The sequence below is a fragment of the Pholcus phalangioides genome, unplaced genomic scaffold (genome assembly GCF_987345545.1).
Source record: "Pholcus phalangioides strain wild (caught in Gottingen) unplaced genomic scaffold, Ppha-v1.0 ptg000013l_1, whole genome shotgun sequence".
Lineage (NCBI taxonomy): Eukaryota > Metazoa > Arthropoda > Arachnida > Araneae > Pholcidae > Pholcus > Pholcus phalangioides.
In genome coordinates this window covers 10,391,111-10,408,050 of record NW_028301606.1, presented here as the reverse complement: position 1 = coordinate 10,408,050, position 16,940 = coordinate 10,391,111, and the positions used below count along the sequence as shown (strand labels likewise).

The window sequence follows — 16,940 nt, the reverse complement described above, 5'->3', positions numbered from 1 at the left end:
TTCTTGATTGACACTAAATCACCGGACAAATTAAAATGTGTGCTAATAAATGCCAGGAGCTTGGGTAATAAGAAAGATTTTTTAGAAACTATGATAGTTGTGGAGGGCCTGCATCTTATAGCCATTACAGAATCTTAGGCAAATGATGGGGATGAATCTTTCTTACACATCTCACGATACGATACTTTTTTGAGAAATAGATCTGATAGGAAAGGGGGTGGAGTGTTGATATACGTGAAATCATGTTTGAAGGCTAGAGAGTGTAACGTGAAGAGAAGTGATATTGAAACTATATGGGTTGAGCTTGAAAACAAAAGACATCATAAACTTATTGTTGGGGTTTGTTACAATCCACTGAATAGGGATTCAAACTACATCTCCAAATTTCATGATGAAATTTCCTACATGTGTAAGCATAAGAGGATTCTCATACTAGGGGATTCAAATTACCCAAATATTAATTGGGAGAACCTTTCATCTACAGATCAGTATGAAAGAGACTTTCTTAAGTTGGTGCTCAAAAATTTTTTGTATCAGCATGTATCAGAAGCCAATAGGGGTACTGCTATTTTGGATTTAGTTCTTACTAGTTCTAAGGATCTTGTTGAACATGTTTCAGTGGGGGAAGAGTTTTCTTCCAGTGATCATCGTATAGTCAGATTTCACTGTAACTTTTCTTCGGGTAAGGTTGATAACAAAAGACTGGTTCCTTGTTTTCGAAGAACTAACTTTGGTGTTTTGAGAGGAAGGTTAGCGGAAGTTTTCAAAGACCAGTTGGAATCAGTAGGGGTGGTAAGTCAATGGGAAGAATTTAGTTCGAAGTTGTCCTCTGTTTTGCATGACGTCATATCCTTCGTTCGAAAAAAGCGTGTTTGTACATCGCACCCTCTATGGTTCACGGATAGCATGCGTAACCTTTATCTTGAAAAGAAAAGAGCATTCGGAGAGTATAAAAGTGGACGAGGTGACCTATCATTGTTTACTGATAAAAGAAGAGTGTTGAAGAAAGCGATAAGGGATAGTAAAAAGGAAGTTGAATCTAGGTTGGCAGATAACATTGACTCTGACCCAAAATCATTTTTTCGATATGTCAATAATGGATGTAAGGGGACAGTTGGCCCACTCTCGATAGGAGGCTCTAGGTTAGAGAGCAATGTTGGCATGTGTAGTGCTTTCAATGACTTTTTGGCATCGGTTTTTAATGGAGATAATGATATTCGATACACGGGGTGTTGCATGGAGTAATAAAATCCTCAACGATATTCAAGTAGAAGACGTGGAGGTCCTAAATCTTCTAAGAAATGTATGTGCAAGCAAAGAACCAGGACAAGATATCTATCCCAGGGTCCTCAGGGAATGTGCTAATGAATTGTTGGGGCCAGTCGCACAGATATACAGGAGTAGTGTTGCTGAGGGTATCGTCCTAAGGGATTGGAAACTTGCTAATGTTGTTCCGATATTTAAGAAGGGTAATAGAGAAGCTGTGTCCAATTATCGTCCACTGAGTTTGACGAGCTCCCGCTCGAAAATTTTGGAAATTATCATCAAAAGGCAGTTTGTGGAGTGGATAGACAAGAATAATGTATTGTCGGATAATCAGCATGGGTTCAGGAAGAGAAGTCATGTGTAACTACCCTCCTTTGCTTCTATGATCACGTGACGAAGGCTTTGGGTAAGGGCAAAAATGTAGATGTTGTTTACCTTGATTTCCAGAAGGCATTCGATTGTGTCCAACATGGTAAACTCTTGAAGCATTTACACGAGATTGGAATTGGGGCAACTTGCTGAATTGGATAGAATCGTGGTTGAGCTAGGTCGCAACGAGTTATGGTGAAGGGGGAATTCTCTGGTTGGACAGGCATCAGAAGTGGAGTTCCTCAAGGAAGTGTCCTTGGCCCCATACTTTTTTCACTTTTTATCGATAAACTAGATCAGGGTATTGATGGGATTACTAGCAAATTCGCAGATGATGTGAAGCTAATGGGGGTAATCGGGAATCAAAACGATAGGGAATTGCTCCAGACCAACTTAAACGGGATTGCAGCATGGGCAAATGAATGGAGCATGACGTTTAACGTTGATAAGTGCATAGTCGCTCATTTTGGTTCGAACAACCCACGGTTTCTCTTACGAGTTAAATGGTGTCACTATCCCGGATGCAACTAGGGTCACTGATTTGGGAATTCTCATTGATGAGCGGCTTAGGTTTTCTGAACATTGTTCAGCAGTGGTCAAAAAAGCGAATAGAATGCTTGGTCTCATTTTCAAGAGGTCTCTTCGCGTTTTCCTAAAGTCATTCTTCTGCTTTTTTGAGGCTTAGTTCGTCCTGGACTGGAGTATGCTGCAAGGTTTTGGAGACCATACCTACAGAGGGACATAGACTTGGTTGAAGGGGTGCAGAGAAGAGCTACGCATGTCCTTATTGGCACACGGGACTTGAGTTATGAAGAGAGACTTTATTTTTTGAATATGTTTACATTGGATGAACGCAGGTGTCGAGGAGATATGATCGAAGTGTTCAAAATTTTCAATGGGATGGATAGGATGGACCATGAACTTGTAGTACACCGCCAATCGACTGCTTTTACAAGGGGACACCAGTATCGATTGGCGAGGGACAATGCAAGGTTATGGTGTCGCAGGGAATTTTTCTCCAATAGGGTTGTTAATAAATGGAATAGCTTACCCCCGGAGGTAGTAAATTGTAACACAATTGACACGTTTAAAAAGAAATACGATAAACATGTTGGGGTAAATCGAGAAGCTATCCATACTTAGAATAAGACAACCATAAGTATTCTTTATGAGCATTGTATAATATTTTATCATGTGTATATATTGTTTACAATTTTTGTTAATTGCATTCTTAATTGGGTTGCTATATTTTTGAAATATATGACATCCATATTTTTCTATGGGCATCTTTTTCTCAGCCACCTCGTTGGGCATTTTGTCTGTTGTGGCGTTGTATTTGTATTAAAAAACAGAGGAAATTATTTTTACGTAAAGTCTTGAATTTTATGCGCTAATTACTGATTCAAAATAATAATACATATTGTGCCAACACAAGACTATAGCGAGAGAGAAAGACTTAGGGGTCTGGTCTCCCTCCGGACAAAATTTCTGGCTACGGGCATGTACCAACATAAATACAGGTAAGCTTTAGACTTCTTTACTTTTTATATTAAAATTTCAAGTTCCTTCGTTTTTCTACCAAAACTCATTAGATCTGTAAAAGAATAAAAATGTGTGTTTGTGTATAATCAATTAATTAAACAAACACCATCATGCAAGTTGGAAACACATCATAATAAATGTATCCATCAATTGCACAAGAAACAAACTTGTCAATAGAATGTTTATTTAGTTGATATACTGAATGGTCCTTTGGTTGTGCATTGAGTGAATCGAGAAACCTGCACCATAAAAATGAATTAAGAGTTTTTAAAAAACTAATAATTAATTACATTAATCTTTTACTACAATAAGAAAGTACTTCTCGGTCCCCTGTATACAGTCTTGTCACACCAAGGCCTCTATAATATTTGTGTTTATTTGTATATTTTGTTTAGTACTTGATATTATGAAAGTATTTGCCATCATGAAAAAATTTGTTGCATACTCTAGATCAGTGATTCCCAACTTGGGCATTAGAGCCCTCTGGGGGACAATGGAATGTTCCAGGAGGCGGTAAAAGCTACGGATATAACACAGGATCCTATGGGTTAGATTGCATTGGGGGCGATGGGACAAAAAAGATTGGGAAACTATGCTCTAGATCAGTGGTTCCTAACGTGCACGCTGAGAAGTCTGAGGGGGGCATTTTTTGTTCAAGTCATATTGAGGGGGGCATTTTTTGTTCAAGTCATATTGAGGGGGGGCGTTTCATGTTCAAGTCATATTAGCCTGGTTTGCATGTTCAATATTGTGGTATCACTGAGCGTTCAGGCACTGGCTTGATGACTGTTTTCCCTAGTAGAGAAAGAAGAGTAAAGAAAGAGGAGGAAAAATACTGTATTTACATATCCTCTTGGGGATTTTCGCGGTGCATACTATTTCTCATAATCCTTTGCGATTTTTCGCTATTGCGGAATAAGGAAACAGAGTTGCCAGTTTTCCCTGTTCAGCAAAAAATTTTTGGCTTTGGTGGATGGCGGTTTCCCCTTATTTTTTCATTTCCCATGGAAACAAGGCTATTGAGTTGGCGTTGAAGGTACCGCCCTTTTAAGCATGTGCAGAAAATTCAAGGTCATATAGACCTTAAATTTCCAGGTAATATTTCCCGGGTGGTACAATAGTGCAGTGGACAGAGGTTAAAGATTATTATAAATACCAACCAATGTATTTCGGAATTTCTTCATATCAAGGGTAAATTGTTACCACCAAAAGTAAGAATGTTTATTACTTTTATTGTTTTGATTTTAATAACCCTGGTAAAATCATAAAGGCATTTCATTGTAATAAACACAATATGTTCCGGTGATATTAATCTCCTACCGTGGATTCATTTCAATCCTGAAAAAAAGTCGTACCAAATTTAGTGGCCGTGCATTGTATGATTCACCGACAACATTTGGTCGCAAAAAATCGTAGTGATCGGTTTCATCGCTCGCTACAATATGCAATTAAAGCAGTTAACAAGATCAGAAGCAATGCTCTCCATGACAGGATATTTAAAAATCTTTGTGATGAAAATGATGAAGACATGAAGACTTCAATCGTTTATTATTACATACAGAAGTTCGTTGGTTGTCAAAAGGTACCTGTCTGAAACGATTTTATGAACTATTTGAATCAGCCACAAAGTTTTTTGGAAACAAGGATGATTCATTAAGAGGGAATTTATTGAAATTTAAGAGTAATATTGCGCCTTTTTGGCCGATTTATATAATAAATTTAATGAAATGAATGTACAACTTCAAGGTAATGATTTGAATTTTATCAAAGCAAAAGGAATTATTTCAGCGTTCGTGTCAAAACTTGCTTTTTACAAACAAAACTTTGGTAGACGACAATTTTATCAGTTTCCAATGCTTTCTTCAATTGAAACAACTGATGACGACATTTTTGTTTATTGCCAGCATTTGGAAGCACTGACAGAAGATTTTACGAATAGATTTCAGGATGTAGTCAACATGACTATTCCAGAATGGGTCCTAGAACCTTCCTCAAATAACAGAATTATCGCTGCAGGAAGAGTTGATAGAATTTTCAACAAATGAAGAGTTGAAATTAAAATTAAGAAAAGGGTATCAGGAATTTTGGCTATAAAGTCAAATTCAAACATTATATCCGGTTTTATGGGCTGCAGCAAAAAAGTTTTTTATTGTATTCCCATCATCATATTCAGCCGAGAGAGGATTTAGCATAGTCACCAGTCTATTAACAAAGAAAAGAAACAGATTGTCAATAGTGGAACGCGGATATTTAAGATTATTGATGACAAAAATGGCACCAAACATCGAGAAATTAGTTTCATCGCATCAAGCTCAGATATCTCACTAATGGTATTATATTCATTTTTTCCAAATAACATATATATTTTCAATCAAATACTGTGAGAAAAATACATATTATTACCTTCTCATAAATTAATAAATTAATTTAAAAATTTGTCCTTCTTTTCAATATATACTATGTACAATATAGTTTACCTGGAGGGGGGGTGCTATGGAGTCGTGCACTAAAAAAGGGGCGCTGGTTCCAAAAAGGTTGGGAACCTATGCTCTAGATCATAGTTTCCCAACCTTTTAGGTCCTATCGCCCCCTTCTTCAGAAATGTTAATGCAATCTAGCCCATAGAATCATATATTACACCCGTAGCTTCTACCACCCCCTAGAACATTCCATCATTCCATCTGGAAATCATTGCTCTAGATGGATCAAGGAATCCAATGTGTGTGTATACATATTGGTTTTTTTTCTTCTCCTTTATTTTTGAATTAATTATTATTAAATTATTTTGTGTGATACTGAGTAGTCAACAGGCATTCACTTTATTAGGGAGGAGCCCTCATGAATAAAAGCACTTCTCTCTACAAGAAAAATGTTAATCCATGAAGTTAATTTTAGCTTAACAACCTTTCATGTTACTTAAACACAGATTTTTGTTCATATTCCTTGATTGCACAGTTTATTTGTTAGTTTATTCATTAATGTTGAATTAAATTTGAGAGATTAAGTGAAAAAAAAATAAGTGATATGAAAATATACATTCTTAATGATTAACACGATTTTTTCCCAATTAATAACCAGTCAGTTAATTAAAATTTAAAAAATCCAATTTAAAACAAAAATCTGATTTAAATTTTAAAAAATCAGATTTTTGATTTTTTGTGATTTTTTTTGATTTCATACCCTGGTTCTAGGAGATTACCTCTTTCATCTCCCTGTATAAGACATGGAGAAATAAGCTGATCTTATTTCATCTCTAAAATATAACCAGTCTTTCAAGGAATCTTGTACAAGTGGAAAAGGCATTTTTACACATATATATATGAAGGCATTTCCACTAAATAATTATATTATATATATACATATAGAAAGAGATCAGACAATCCCAAGTTTTAAAAACTTTCGGTATTTTCGTTAACATGGAAGTAATAAGTACTGCATAACACGATGACAAAAATTGCTTTACAATACCGCTTTTTTTGTTTTCCATCAGATTTTCAGTCACCACACCAAAAAGATTAGCATGATCTATATGAAACTGTGCACTCTGAGCAACCTCTAACAAATATGTTGTTAGCTCTTTCACAATATTATCAAATGCATGGCACTTGTGTATGAGTATCTTCTCATGCGATTCACACATAACCTAAAAGAAAAAATTAAATAATAAAAATAAAGCAAATGGGAAAAAAATAAATATTTTTTAAACAGTATCTCTTTCTCTCTCTGTTAACAGAATCAGAACAAAAAATGGCTCTGCATACTGCCAGTTGATATATTGCAGAAATCGAAAATATATTTTCAGAAAAGTGCTTTACAAAATCTCTAGGCTTGTCATTGCTAAAATGAGAGGCTTTTAAAGAAGCATGATATCTCTGCATTGCTGAAACACAAGGCATCAGGTTAGGCAAGATACCTCATAAATGTTGTGGAGAATGTGTTAAAAGAAATAAACTTTACTTACTACACTTATTGTAAAAAAAAAAAGTAACATTTTTATGTTATAGATATCTTTAATAAATAATTCACTCACTTCCATATCAATATTAAAATCATCACAGGTCCATGGTTTCTCGGGAAGTTTGAAAAGCCTAATATCAGATATTTGATCAAGCATTGTGTCTAATCTATTCAATTTTGTATCTTTTACCTGAAAAATTTCAAAATACCATCATGCTCAGAATTTTAAGAAAAAATGTCAATATAAAAATGAAGGCACTGTGGTTTAGTGAATGTGTGTATATATATGGCTACAATAGTATAACTGGAACATTAAAAAGGATGAATGGTTTTTACATTATGAAAATTATTTTCATTAGTAAAAACATAATTTAATCCAAAGTATACTATCTTGATAAAAAAGTGTTGCCTCTTCTAATATCCCAGTTCAGAGGAATAGCGAATTTGGGAAATGAGTGGTTTGTTAGAAACGTAGCACAACTTTGGGTCTATCGCCATGGGAATGTTAGTACTGAGTTGAGTGAGTGTATCTCGGAAGAGTGCATGTGCATTTAATGGTCTGAGTATGTATTTAGCATTGTGAGTGTGGATGTTTAGTGTTGCCATCTATATTTAAAAAATTGTAGATGAAGTATAATAATTGAATATCTGTATTTTTTTTAGGCCTGTTGCTCAAATGGTGAGACTTTTTAATGGGAGATCGTTTCACATTCAAGCTTCTAAATTGGGAACCATAGAAAATAAACTTCAGTGTGATCACCGTGATCCCTCTGGGAATTGAACCAGTGTCCTTGCGATGTGAGAGTCTATAGCAATGCCCACATGACCCTCCAGTGGCAGGGAATGAGCAATTCGGAAAATTAGACTAGAATGGAAAGGTGGCAAAACAATCTGTGTACGTCATTAAGGAATCAATCACTATACACATATTGATGTCATGAATGCTAAAATTACAGAATGTTCCTGATGGAACTTGTAATGGATACCATACTATTTATGAGATCTTCAAACACTGTTATTTAAAAAAAATAACTGCTAAAAACACAATTCACTGTAGACTGATATCGCTGCAAATACAGATTGAATAAAGCTACATTTTTTTCACTATTTCGCAACGAGCCCTCAGCTGACTGATAGTTCTGCAACAGTAATGAGTAATGATTGTTCTGCGACATACGTCAAAGTTTTTGGTATATTCTGCTTTGAGGAACATTGAACTGCTCTCTAAAGTGTTATTATCCTGACCTTAAATAGTTTGTGATCTGCTACCAGATTATTATTTTTTCATGCAATGCAAAGTAAAAGCATTGCTGATTAGATGACCTGATACTTTCACATAAATTCTGAACAATATTTTTTCAAAACATTCTCTCTTTTATCTTTGATAACATTTTTTCTTTTATTTCTAATTAAGGATTGCAGAATAAAATATTATAAGAAAAATTAATAAGCATATACGATACCCTGTCAACAACTTCATCAAATTCTTTGAGAATGCTCTTGATATTCTTCTTATATTTATCCATCAATAAACTTGTCCATGTCAACCATATACAGCCTGCTCTCACTCTAATATGGAGCTTAGAGGGTGAACAATTAAAATCAGTACGAAATTGTTAAGAATCAATGAAGTTCACTTTTCTGACATATTTTATAGGCAACGCTCTCAGGGAAAACAGAAAATTTAGAGAAGATTTAGAGCCAACCCTGATTATAGTGACAAATTTTTAGTGGACAAATCTGCCACACATGGGATTTACAGTGGGTTCAATTATGATTCCATATGATGCGAAACTTTTTAGAATTCTATAGAGTGCAGAGATGCCATCCACGCCAAATGCCCGGAATTTCGGAAAAGAACGCATAATAATTTGGTTGACGCATCATCTGGAACACGTTCTTTCCTAGTTCCAAGAAGAAAGAAATAGAGAAAAACCTATCCAACTTTTTCTTTTTCTTTTCACAGTCCATCACGATTGTGCGACCTTCAGAAAGTGGTTTTACTACCTTGTATACTATACTGTATTATATACACATGGGTTGTTGAAGATATTCAGTTGCTTCCCTTAATATGGGACCGGGTAGAGAATTTTCAAATTTCAGAGTTTCTATGCCCATGCAGATTTTCTCCCCTCTGATTACATACCGGAAATTACAGAACTTTTGTGACTAATCTGCCAACATTCAAAGACAGTGTCTATAGGGCATAAATTCGCCTTGTTCCTACAAGATTGCAAATGTAAATTTTTTTTTAAAAATCGTAAAGGATTTGGAATAGTTCAAAAGTTTGGACAGTTCAAAGAGTAAAACATTTTCTAGATCGTTCAGGAAAAAAAAAACCAATCTGTAAAAACTCTACCTTGAATATCCAAGTTTTGTCATCTAGCTGCTATGTGGTAATCACCGTTTCACATGACGAAAATCACTGGTGTCTTTGCAGAATCAGCTTTTGGAGGGGCACAAGGGTTTCTTTCACAGAAATTGCGGGTCACTAATGCTCAAAAATAATTTTGAATTAACATAGTATAAAAGACTGTATTTTCTCCAATATTATAATTTTCTACAAAATTATTTTTAATTTTTCATCTTGGGGGGGGGGGGGGGACTCGGGCACCCAGATTTTGCCTTGGGTGAAAATCCAGGTTTGAAACCCACGATTGTGCAGTGGTAATCAGCTAAAAATATGATTTTCTAAGGTTTTCCAATTTTGAGTTGGCTGTTCCTTTAAAAAACGCTCTGGTTGTCATGAAAATAATCAGACCTACAACACAAATATGCATACATTAAATTTCAAATCCACACATCAATTTAGAGAATAGATGAAGGGCCAAAACTAGGGTGGGGGGGGAGCAGATCCAGTGCCCCCCGGCTCTGCACTAGAGGGGGTACCAAATTCACCCTTTATAACTGCTTCTTCTACATAACACAGGGTGCCAAAATGTATGCTTAGCCCATTTGAGAAAGTATCTAGTTGCGGCCCTAGATAGATGGCACCACCTACTGAACACAAAACACGATAAATGCTGGGCACACACACAAACACACTTAAGTTTCACCAACACAAATCTTACATAGCTCCAATATTCAGGTGAGAAAATATGTGGCAGTTAAATGGTGACAGATAGAGTGGTGAATCAGAGGGAGGAAAATAAAATCATTCTACCAGGAAATCGCTTTGCAAGGATTTATATGAATAGGGAATCAGAAGAGAAGTGTCAGAGAGAGAGAATCTCATTTGCTTTAAATTTAAATCAGAAGATATTATTGAAAGAGCTAAGATATTTTTAAAGAAATGGGAAAATAAATCAGAAGGGAAAATAAATCAATCTATTAGTAAATATATAAATGTGTGCTATAACTTTTAATTACAGTGGATCCTGCTTATAACGTTTTTAAAAAAACTGTTATAAGAAATGTTGTAAGCAAGAAAAAACTAAACAGAAAATCTTAATGATAATTATTTAGAGTTGGGACGACAAAAATAAGTCAGACTAAGTGGAAAAACATTCTAAATGGGAATGCTATAAGCGGGATCGACTGTATATTTGTGATAGATTTATTACACGTGCTAAATTCCACATGTTCAGTTCTCAGTGTTAATGGGCTTTGCTTTTCCTACTAGTAGACAAGTAAATTAACTTTTGGATAGAACATGTTTTTAGAAATGAATTATTTATTTGATTCACAGAGATACCTCCTACCCAGAACATGGCCTGCCTCAATCTCAAAGAAGAGAGATATGAGCAGGTGATGAAAAACCTGGGGCATACTGGAAAAAATTCATAGCTATACCAGTGAATCATGGGGGATCATGCTTTTTTTAAATTTTTTTCGAGGGGGGGACCCAACTTTCACTCAAAAGGGACCCAGATTTTTTTAATACCCGGTGTCCCGCAACCCAGGTAAATTAGAGTACAGCAGCATCTCTGAGAGTGGATGGTGTCTTGGGGATTTAAGGTGTCAATTAGATCAAAAGTTTAAGGGAAGGAAGTTTAAGAAAAATAAAGGGCCAACAAAATTTATCTTATTTAAAATTCCTAAATTCAATTTTAAAAATTAAAATTAAATTTAATTGAAGTGTATCTAGTTATGTCAAACCTAGAAGTTTCACTTCTATCGTGCAAGGTTCTCACGTTGATTTTTATTTCACAGATTTGGTAAAAAAAGGAGAAAACTAGAAAGTGAAACATAAAAAGTGAAAAAACTTTTTATGCTAAAATTTCAAATCCAGCAGTATTTATGTTGGCACAACATGTATTTTATTATTTTAAATCAGTAATTAGGGCATACAATTCAAGGCTTTATACAAAAACAAAATTTGTTTTTTCATCAGGGGAACCCTGATGCCCCCATTGTAATTCATTGCAAATGCTTAGTGCAGTTATATCTGAGTTTAGCTCCCTATATTTTTGCACTGTATCTAGGGATTAGGTTCACATCTATATTTACTAGATCTCTTTTCTATATTTCTTTTAATCAAGAACTTTTATCACTTTTGAATAACATGTATACAGGGTTACTAGTTTACTTCTACTTCCATATTATTGAAAATAATACAAAGGAAAAATAGAATTTAAATGTTGTGAGATTTAAATCAATGATATAAAAAAAATCAAGCGATTTAAAACTTTAAATCAAGATTTTAATCACAATTGGCATACCCTGGAATATGAGTATAGTAAAAATAATAGAAAAGGCCAGGGTATTTCTCTTCCTGCGTATTCTTCTTTATTATTACCTGAGTTGGGGCAGGAGAAATACTGAGCTTCAAGCTGAAGAAAAAAATTCTTCTTGAAAAAAGGTGTGGCATTTTGCAGAGGGTTTAGTAATTTTCACTGTGCCAGTTATAATTAAGATCAAGAAATTTTAAAAACTACTCGTATTTAAAGAGTCAACATAATATCCCATCAAAGTTTTCTTCACAGTGCACTGCAGTACATGACAAAAATGTACTTGCAAATGCTATAAGAAAATAATTTCACACTTGTACATGAAACTGTAAAAACATAATTTGGATACCGGCAAATGAAATATATGCTACCTTTTTTAGAAGTGGTGCTAATAAAGGCTCAAATCCAGGTGGTGCACTTTTCTTTGCCTTCTTATATTCATTCAAAAGAAACTGAAATGTACAGAAAGAAAATTATAGTAAATATGAAGAATTTATTTTAAGAAAAATATTTCTCAAAAGTAAATACTCACAAAAATATATTTAATAAAAAAAAATATTGCTTAAAATTTTAAGTAAAAACAAATCACACTCTTGAGAAAAAAGTCTATTTACAGTTAAAGTAATATTTAATAGAACATTTCCCATAGAAACTATAGCAAAATTTTATGAATTCAAAGTTTCAGATAATTTTTTTCGTAGTTGCTTTGAATTTGCATTCAGCAAGTTGGAACAAATAAGGCAGTGAATCTCAAGCTTTTAACATCAGTGAATCTATTGTCCTTAGAAATAATTAATTTATTGCTCCTTTACATTACCCCTATGACTCCATGCCCTTATTGTCATGTTAGGGTAAATGTGATAAATATGGTTATTATGCATAACCTCTTCAACCCTGGGCCAAAACTGGCTAATAACATTTTTTTCCTGATTGTGAAAGAAAAAAAAATTAATTAATTAGGGTCAATATCTTTACTAGGACACCATTTGAATTAGGTACCCTTACACATACCTCAAGTCATAACTTGAAAAAAAATATCATTAAAAACCATTAAAAAACAGTTGGAGTGAAGAGGGTAATTCTAATTATTATGCATAATAACTGACTAAAATAGTCAATAATGATATAACTGCTAAAAATTGAGTTATCATGTACTTTACAATCACTGATTTATCACATTCACCATAACAGTCATGCACCCACAACACTTTCATAACAGTAAGAGTTGTTCAGTTATTTTCATTAATCTTATCTTCTTACTAATAGCTATGTCACACAACATTGAAAATTAACATCCTTTGTTCAGAGTGATGCTTTTGACATAGTTTGGCAGCAACTTAGAGAACTGTGATGTACTATTTTTAAACCACTGCAGCACTAAATTGTAAAATTTAATGCTAAAAAATATTACTAAATGAAGATTTACATGAAAATATATTCAGTTGCAAAAGTTAAATTTTTTTTGAATACAATTACTGAGGAACAATGTGTTTGAGAACAAGTGTATAGAGATTCTTTCAGGAACGATTTTAGCCAATCATGTGGTTACGATAGCATATGCCATCTCATCAATTTTTAATCTAATTATTCCAATTTTTAAAACTAACTAGTAATTATTTAAATTGTAATTTTTTTTTTGATGACTTTGAAAAACAGTTAATAACATCAGGAAGTCAGTTTAAATGTATTCATAAAAAATTTAATCAGGAAAATTCATTTCATTAGCTTCAAACTTTTAAAAAAGGGAAAAAAGTAGAAATCGATTGGACAGCTGACGCTTAACTGAAAAATTAAGTAGAGCTTGATCAAATGTGAAAATTTAACAGCACAACTTAGAAAGTATGCAAAAAATTCAAGTACAAAAGTACCTTCACTTGAGTTCTGTTTTGCAACAGTTTTTCTCTGATATACTGAAGAAATTGACCAGCAGGAGGAATTTTTTTCTTCATTGAACAAAAACATTGTGTCTCTCTCAACATCTGGTACAAAAAAGGTGTAAAATTCACTTCATATTCCTCTGTTTCAGGATCTTTGTAAAGAATTTTCTTTCTCACATCAACTGCAAATAAAACAATGTAATGCTGTTGATTAAACCATAAATAATTACAAAACAAAACTATTCACTGAAGTTAGCCAAGCTAATTATGGCTGAGTCCTTTGAACTCGCACACAACAGATGTTTCAACTAAAAACTGTTTTCTTGCTGTAATTTGAAAGTTCTGTTGAAGTTTGTAGTATTAAAGCTTTCATAAATTCAGACTTCATTTCAAGCAACATCTTCACATCAGCAAAGCATGAACCAACACTTGATGCAAACCATACTACACTGGTGAAATAAATTAAGAGAATTTCCATATTTTATCGAATTTCATGAAAAGAAGTGAACTGAATGTAAAACCACTGCTTCTAGACAAAAATGCAAATCTTGTACGTCAAATACGTAAGCTTACACGCGTGTGTAGGCGGAGCCAGTAGAGAAACAGGCTTTATAAGAGCACGTAAGTTAACACGCATTTCGTTTGCTAGCACACCTCGGCGAATTTCTTGGTGTTATTTTGCAGCAATCTCGGTTAATTTCAAATTGTAACAGTAAAAATGAGTAACCACCAACGTTTAGATGATAGAATGAGGTGGCGAATTGTGGGGAGGCTAGAAGCAGGCCAATCTCAAGTCCAGATTTGTAGAGTTCAACTTAACGTCCAATATCGTGTGTAACTTATGGAAACAGTTCCAGGATACCGGATCCATCAAGAGAAAGCCTGGGCAAGGTCATCCAAGAGCCACGATGGCCAGAGAAGATTGCCATTTGTTGATTATAGCGAGGCGTAACAGGAGTGCTACAGCTTCTCAGCTCTCTCGTGACTTGTATGCAGCCACAGGAACCCATGTATCAAGGGTGACTGTTTCCAAAAGACTTCATGAGAGATGAGAGGGTTGTTTGCAAGAAAACCTGCTGTTTGCGTCCCGCTCACTTCTATGGACAGGAGAATCCATTTATCATGGTGCAGAGAGCATGGAGATTGGAGTATGGATCAATGGGCGACCGTTCTCTTCACTGATGAGTCCCGGTTCAGCCTAAGCACCGATTCTCGCCGTACGTTCATATGGAGAGAACCAGGGACCCGCTACCTACCCTCCAATGTCCGCGAAATCAACCATTATGGAGGAGGAGGTTTAATGGTCTGGTCAGGCATCATGTTGGATGGCCGCACACCTCTCCATGTCTTTGAAAGAGGCACTGTGACTGATGTGAGGTATAGGGATGAGGTCATGGAGCCCTATGTTCGCCTTTTCAGGGGTGCAGTTGGCCCTGAGTTCATTTTAATGGACGATAACGCGAGGCCACATAGAGCTCTTCTGCTCGACGATTTTCTAGAGAGTGAGGATATTCGTCGGATAGATTGGCCAGCCGGATCTTCAGACCTTAACCCTATAGAGCATGTGGGGAGGGCAATTGCAACTCGCAACCCCCCTCCGGGAACCATCCAGGGAATGAAAACAGCGTTGCTGAACGAGTGGGACCAATTGCCACAGGAAATGATAAACTGCCTTATTTAAAGTATGAAATCACGCTGCGAGACCTGTATATCTGTAAGAGGGGACCATATCCCCTATTAACCCAGTTTTTTGTTTATTCTGCAACCGCTGTTTCATACCTTCCGACTCCAATGAGTGTTACGCACGATTATGCGTGTGTATTACAATTATTGAATGGTTATTTGTTTTGTATTGTATCAATGTATGTGCATATGAAATTTCATTAAAATCGGTACAGTAGTTCTAGAGATAATCGACGAAGTCTGCAAATTCTCTTAATTTCTTACACCAGTGTAGCTCATTGACATAATTTTTCGCAAACTCACTAAGGAGTATAATTTTGAAGATATGTTGTCTGAATGCTTGAGAAACCAATTTTTCAGTGACATGAAGGATAGCAATGTTCAAAAGACACTCCTGGCTGAATCTAAATTGAATTTGCCATTTCCATTGCAGGTGCGGCCAAAACCATGACTTTTCAGTCGAGGCTGTCCCAAAGAAAAATTGTGGGACACTTTTCCCGCCATTGACGTAAGTGTATTCAAAACTGTATTATAATCCAGACTAGACATTTTGCCCATATTTGTATGTGTTATCTGTATATTTATATTTATTTATTTATATATATAGGCAAGACAAAATCAAAAACATACAAGACCGAAAGACAAAAAGAAAACTACAAAACAAACACTAGTGGGTCCCTAAGAGCTGCATAGTGTATGTTTTGTTTTTTGTTCTGTTGTCTTTATTTTATTTTGTATATTTGTGTCCATGTATTTATGTGTGCTGTTTTGAATTAATATATATAATAAAAAAAAAAGTTGTCACAAGGAATATAATCCTTCCATGGGTCATAAACAGTAACATGAATGGGACAATCTTCTCGGCAACCTTGAGAAGAAAAAAAAAAGTATGCAAAAACAACAATAGTCAATAATATTACACAATAATATTCTATATCAAAATTAACTTCTTTTTTTTTTAGAATATTACTTAAATGTTTAAATTCTACCCCTCTCTCTCAAATTACAGTGATTAGTTAATTATCAAATAAAATGAACTGTTCCAATATTTGTTATTTCAAATACGCAATTTATTATAGCTCTTTTAAACATATTAAATCAAAGCTGTTGTTTATTAATACCATTAAACTCATTGCATAACCTTGGAGCAAGAACGCATAAAGATTTTTTATAAATTGTTTTTCTTGGTAATGTTATATGATATAGATTTTCTATTCGCATAGTACTTCTTTGTGTAATTGCTCTGTTGGGATACCAGTCAGAATTTTTATACATGAACAGCAATACTTTATATAAATAAAGTTGACGTACATTAAAATGAATTAGTGATACATCGCATTATGAGAGAGAAATTATTGTTAATGTGTAGAATATCTCGTCGAAAAAAATCATATAAACGGCTTAAAGATAGAATAGAAATTTTGTATGTTCCTCCCCAGATAGTTAATCCATATAATATAAGTGGGAATACCTATGCATAGAACGCTTCTCTTAAACTGTTATATGAAATAATAGATTTTAGTTTAAACATCAAACTCATAATTGCTCTTAGTTTATTGACAATTAAAGTAGTTAA

The 16,940-nt window shown here is 34.6% G+C and overlaps 1 protein-coding gene across 1 annotated transcript in view; it reads right to left on the bottom strand.

Moving 5' to 3' along the window:
• LOC149078585 (dynein axonemal heavy chain 8-like) overlaps positions 1–16,940 on the bottom strand; it is a 294,865-nt gene that overhangs the window by 238,658 nt on the left and 39,267 nt on the right. Inside the window, exons 16-19 of the mRNA XM_089241134.1 lie at positions 13,673–13,863; positions 12,176–12,256; positions 7,208–7,324; positions 6,646–6,820 (exon numbers count right to left, since the gene is read on the bottom strand). Of these exons, the coding sequence (XP_089097260.1) occupies positions 6,646–6,820; positions 7,208–7,324; positions 12,176–12,256; positions 13,673–13,863 (564 nt within the window). The remainder of the gene's footprint in view (positions 1–6,645; positions 6,821–7,207; positions 7,325–12,175; positions 12,257–13,672; positions 13,864–16,940) is intronic.